The 6,489-nt window shown below is 39.9% G+C and overlaps 1 protein-coding gene across 1 annotated transcript; it reads left to right on the top strand.

The window, feature by feature from the left end:
- The first annotated feature begins 1,798 nt into the window (after nucleotides 1–1,798).
- Nucleotides 1,799–4,687, top strand: si:dkey-33m11.6 (uncharacterized protein LOC555986 homolog). Its single transcript, XM_010904719.4, has 2 exons — nucleotides 1,799–2,411; nucleotides 2,994–4,687. Exons 1-2 carry the CDS (start codon nucleotides 2,249–2,251, stop codon nucleotides 3,062–3,064), a joined length of 234 nt encoding a protein of 77 aa, XP_010903021.1. The 5' UTR covers nucleotides 1,799–2,248; the 3' UTR covers nucleotides 3,065–4,687.
- Nucleotides 4,688–6,489: the final 1,802 nt, after the last annotated feature.

Raw genomic sequence — 6,489 nt, forward strand, 5'->3', positions numbered from 1 at the left:
ACAGATTTCAGTTTGTTTTTCAAATGAATTATTCACGTTATAGGTCACATTAAAGGTGGAAAAAGTTCTGACATGATTTAGCTTTGTCTCATTCTTTTACATCACAAGAACCTGGCATTTTAACAGGGGTGTGTAAACTTTTTATATCCACTGTACATACATTTCAGATGACTGCTAGTAGCCTAGAATTACAGATATTTTAAAGAGAGTTCACAAGACAAACGAAGTTGACTGGTGAAAAATTCTCAGATTAGGGAATGTACTGTCACCAAAAACATTCTATATGTAATATACAAAAATATACAATTAACACATTTAAGTCACTAACAGTATACATTTTTTATTGTGAAGATGCTGGATCAGCGCAAGCAGCAGAGCCAAGTACAGATGAAGGGTATTTAAGCCAAGGTATTTCATATTTTTTATGTGAGCTTGACACTGAATGGCTAAATGTTTTTACAGGGAAGATTTAACACTATGATAATTGTCTTTTTTTCAAGTGTGAAGCCAGATATTATATAACATATATATCACGGAGGAGCATACAGGGGAGGGCGGGACAGCATTGGTTGGGGTAACACCTTGATTTTGCCTGATTTTGAGAATATCTGTGCTCAATATCTGTACTCCAGTGACGTAACTTGTGAGATGTGTGTGTCGTGATATGGGGGGTATGGGGTCCTAATGTCCAGTGGTGGGGTTTCCTTAAAAGTAGGGAAGAGTAAGAGAATGGCCCTTGCTGGAGCTGTTTCCAGTAAGGATTCTAACTGTCCTTGAATGTTCATAGTTCCTTTATGGTTCCTCTTTGTGAAAAGTCACAACATAAATTGACTTTGGAGTGTTGAGTAATTAAAGACTGTAGTTCTTGCGACTGGCCTGGAATTGGCAACATTCGTTAGAGGTGTAAGGATAAATAGGACTAGGATACATGGGTATGTGGCGCAGTGATGCATGCATACACTGATTGTCATGTGTACATCAACCTAAAGTCTTGATTTTTGGTGAACATTTCCTTCAGAGATTGGATTGTGTTGTGTCATTGAGTCTCTCTTGTCCTTATGGAACAAAAGCAAAGTACTGGGCTGTGGTGTGGTCTTCCAGTAGAGTTTACTCCCATCTTGCTCTGTGTGAAAATATGGAGGATTCAGAACATAACAAAATAACTGTAGGTTTGGGTACAGGTTTTAGGGCGTTATGTTCCAGATCAGCTTAGATATGCATAGTTTTCAGAGTGAGAAAAAGAACCATGCTAGTGACTGTGGATTAAAGACTGACCAACCTGGTCAAGGAATGATCAGACAGATCTGTCTGATCATATGAAAACACTGCCATCTTCTGGTAAGGCTGAATGTTTGTCTATTTGGTGAATCCATCCACAATACCATGAACAATACATTACAGTTTATTTTGCTGCAAAATACTTACATTATGGACCCAGATCAGCTGACTATAACATTTAAAATAAGCAACAATCTCTTCAGAAATACATTTCTTATAGCCTATCAATTTAAAATATAGGAATTATCCAGTCTTTTACTATATTGACAACAATTATACAAATAATCTACAGCTCAAAACTAAATAACAATAGCTCAAAAGGTTATAGTGTTTTAGTGTGCCACAGCTTATAACAAAATCGTATTCTAGCGTAATTTGGGGCCCAGCTCGATCGAACAGGCGAGGTAAAGTAACATCAGTTCGTCAGTCGGTCCAAACTGGAATCTTTTCTAGATCTGCTCTGGGCTGCAGAACACTGTGGCTGCAGCATCATCCAGCTCTGCACGCTCTGCCTTTCTCTCTCTCTCTCTCTCCTCCCTCCCTCCCTCCCTCCACCCGGTCTCTCCGGGATCCGTGTTTTGCATCGCTCCTCTATTTGCATTTATTTCTCAGATTTTCCGTGCGACGATCCAGCCACTCGAAACCAGAAAAGGCGTACTTCCGCGGCAGTATCTACGTGCTCCCCGCGTTTCCAAAGCAGTACGCGCAGCAAAACCTATTGGAAAAATTGAATAATGTTGCCGAAGCTTTCCGAAAGGGGAAATTGAGGAATTTCTTTGGAAAAATTCGTTCGAGAGCAGACACGTGCCTTTGAGGTAAACAGACAGCAGGCAGATAGTTGCCTTGCTTATATTGTTTTCGTCTCCTGTTAAGCGATTAAAAACGGTTATCAGTTGGTGGTAGACGTCGAGCGGACCTCGTGTATTTTTTAGTTTGTGCGCCTTTGTTGGTCACTGAGACGCAGTTGGAAATGTCGGAAGTACTACAAGACAAAATGAGTCATTATGGAAATGAAGACGACGAGGGGCACCTTTCCTTCACCTGTCGCCTTCAAGACACCAACAACTTCTTTAGCGGCTCACAGGGCGGTAAACGCCCGCCCAAACTTGGACAGATTGGCAGAAGCAAACGAGGTAGCTATGAACATCAAATCATTTTCAGTTGTGTTATATTAATGCTTGACCAGGGATGGGAAATGCTGGTAGGCTATGGGCAATTCAATGGGGATCCATCCACCATCTTTCCGGGAAGCACGGTGTACCATATCATGGTTTTATTCCGATTAATACAATTAATCGAATTGCAACATAGGTTTGCATGCGAAGTATGTGTTGCTGTCAAATACTTCTTGGTCCAAGTGTTGTAGTGCTATTTCACTGAATATTCCAACCCACACGCATTTCTGTATAATTCGATAGGATTCTAGAAGATGTTCTGCATGCGTGTGTGTGTGCGCGCGCGCGCTGTGTCGTGCTTGAAAAATTTAAATAATTTGAAATGTGTTACATACACAAATCTTACACATTCTTACACACACACACACACACACACACACATCATTCCCTATCTTTCTCTTTCTTTCTATTATCATGCAGTCTTGCAGCCTAGGAAATTAGTTCCATGCGTTCCTATCAGTTACATACATTATCAATAAAATATGTTTCATAGACATAAGGTGCCAGCCCTCCTCTTAATGTCTCCCATATTCTCCACAGTCGTCGAGGATGAGAACGGTGTTGATGAGGCGCTAAAAAATGGAACAGAGAAAACACAGACGGAGGCTTAAACACACCACCCCCCTTTCCCCAAAGAAGACATTTATTCTCATTTTCTATTCAATTTATTCCAAAGACACTGTATATATGCACTTTTAACCCATGTGGCAGCAAGCACTTCCAGTCCACCCCCCGCATGATGGTGATGTCCTGGGACACAAACTGGCAGAAGGGGAAAGCGGCTGAGGCAGAGATGGAGACTGAGACAGTAATGGATTTTGAAGCTGAGGCCCAGGTGAATGCTGTCATCCCAAGGTTTAGGCCCATAGAGCTTGTCTAAAACAAGGCTGGCTAATCCTGAACTTAGAGAGCTACTCGGTGAGGAGCAGGCTTTTGCTATAGCCCTACATATTTTACACTAAGCCACTACTGGTCATTGAATGAACTCATGTGGGGGACCAACTAATGTAGCAGTGTAAAGTAACTCAAGACTCAGCAAACGAAGGAAACGTTAATTTGTTGGATTCATTATGTAAGGGTAGGGATGCTGCAAAACCCAGGAGAAGGATCTAAACCATGTGACAAGGGGAGGATAATAAAGATTGAGAGGTGGATGCATTTCTAGCATCAGGACATGATGCTGTCAAACAAATGCAGAAATCAGGGAACAACCGGCATAAATGATCTCAAACTAAAGCACACACAAGATTTTATCAATCAAACCATATGATATATCAGTATCATTCTTTCTGCTCTTGATTCTTCTTACAAATGCTAACAAATAAATTATATAAATAACGTGTAAATACAGAATTGTAGCCCCACATACTGTCAGCACAGACTCTAGACACTTTCTGCTATCTTGTCAGCTCCTTGTGGAATTGGCATGTTTGGCTTGATAATGAGTTGTGAGAAGGTTTTGGCAAGACGACACAAACCAACCTGAGACTAGGCTGGGATTCTTTTGCACAGTAGTAGAAAGAAGCAGTGTGAATTGGTATGGTGTGATCTCACACAATGTGTCTGCATAAGGATGGCTTAGTTATTGAGCCTTTAGATACATTTTTGCAGAGATCAAGAGCTGACCGATGGATAGTTTTGTATGTAAAGAATTACAATAAGTGATTGAATGAAAGTGATTATTCCTTTCTTCTCTTTTTTGCTACTTATGAGTTTGGATGTTGCCTGATCCATTTTTGTTGCCATATTTTGGAGCTGTAAAGTCATTAATAAACATTATACACATCACTTGTTAGTAGGTCCAAAGAGGCCTAGTCAGAATTGTTAAACATTAAACGTTACTGTACACCCTCACTATTGATAAACAATTTTTATTGCATTGCACATTATTGTGTGTGCAAATTATAATGAGGGATGACCAGACATCTTGGTTGTTCATGCTGTGCTTTCTATATGTTTAAACTGTAACAATTTCGTTTTCTTGCCATTGTTTGGGGCTCTTTCTTTACAACTGAACTAATAACTGGTGCATGGCAAAAAATGAATCATGCATGCATGGCAACATTCTAGAGAGGATCTTGGAATCGTGTCCTCTGGAACAACTCATATACAGCTTTAAATGATTATCATCTAAAACAGTCATATTACTACGTACATTATACTGTACCATGATCTCACTGATTTATACAGTAGCCTAATATCTTGTAATAAAGAATCTATAGAAGTTAAGTTTACATTGTTTATTGTGGTGTATGTTTCACAATTCTGTGTTGCTGACCAAATGGTGCTTGAATTTGCTGACAAACCACAGAAATATAACATTTTGAAATCAAATGTTCAGAGGCCAGTTTTATGCAGACAGATTGTCTGTTCCTGGGAGAATCAAAAACAGTACTAATTAAGGTTGGCCTATGAAGTTTTTCATGTGTTTTGTTTGTTTTGATAGACACGTTTTTGTTGTTTTATGAGAAAGCAGATTCATATTTGTGGGAAAAGTCCGATAAGGAGTGAAACTGAAATTAAATGAACTCTGTTAAACAACAAAATAAAAAAATTCAGGAAGTAATGAAATCAGTCACAGATTGACTTCACAGTTGATTTCAATTTTCAAGTTTCATTCAAAGGACTTCTTGGGTTAACTGAATGTTTGTCATGTTTACATTTTCTCAAACCACTCACTAAATTGTATAGTATCCTGTGTTTCTCCTGTCTTTCAGGAACAATGCCAGCTGCAGCAGTCACTAAATCTCAGTTTATCGCTCTACTCAAGTCTTCTTCCTCTTAACTCGGATTGCTGTAATGTAAACAGTTTGGGTGCTGAGGCACTGAGGCATGGTGCGTCGTGATGAGACATGACATTTCCAACACTGCTCTGGTGACTAAATGATTCATGTTCTGTGACCAGGCTCTTTCTCCAGTAGCGAATCAACAGCAGCGCTTCATGGTATACCCAAGTTGAGCCCATTCCACTGAGATATAATGGCAAGAAACGCATCACATGGGGGGGGGAATGCAGATGCACACCCATATGCAAGCACGTATGCACTATAGAAAACACATTAACTTGCACATTCACATACAGACTAGTCATTCTCAAACAACATGCCACAACAGTACATTGTAGGTTCCCCAAACAGTAGATCTCCTTTCTCTCTTGCCAGTCTTGACTGACTTGAAAGGGTCTGCCTGTCTGAGCTTGCTGCCATGACAACGGATTTACCTTATCTCCTGCCATGGCAGAGAGAGTTGCTTCACTGAAACAAATCAGAAAAATCTTCCTTCATGCAGCAGAATATGGAACAATTGATTGTCTGGCATTACATACGCACACATTACATACACAAATGCGAGATAATATCTATAACCACCGTTCCCACTGGGTTTTACTTAAACATCTGATTTGCTATACAATTTTACAATCAGGCTTTTAAGAAAGGCCAGGTTAAGCATGAAATCCACCAGAAGCTCTACCATTCAGTAGTTGTAATTTGTCTCAACTATCAGTTCTTTGATCTATAACCACTATTTACTGTGCACAGTCAGTGTATGGCCGTCTAAGAGTTGTAGTTTTTTTCCCGCCTCAGGGCATGGTGGTACTTTACAATCTGAAATGCCTCTAGTTTGTCTGCTATAAGTCTTTGTTATATGGTGTAGGGTGATGCCCAGCTCACCACAGTCCAAAATCTGCACAGTCAAGCATTTGAACAAGGCTAAAGATGTCACAACTGTTGTTGAGTGAACACACTTTACTAGGCAATACATCCCTTTTAGTCAATTGTTATAAGCTCTGAAGATAGCCTTCATGATCCAGTGCAAAATGTGTTCCTTAGGGAGTTCCTTTGACAGCGCCAGCAAAACGGACAAAGAATCCTATTTGATAAAGAAGCTTATTTACCAATCAGAACAAATATGATTGCATGTCACAAGGGAACCAATGAAGGTAAAAAAGGCAAAAAGGGGACCAACATGAAAGCTAGAGGCTGGCATGACAATTTCATATCCTTTTGGTGTAAAACCATGGCAAAGGGCAATTTCC

The sequence above is a fragment of the Esox lucius genome, chromosome 17 (genome assembly GCF_011004845.1).
Source record: "Esox lucius isolate fEsoLuc1 chromosome 17, fEsoLuc1.pri, whole genome shotgun sequence".
Lineage (NCBI taxonomy): Eukaryota > Metazoa > Chordata > Actinopteri > Esociformes > Esocidae > Esox > Esox lucius.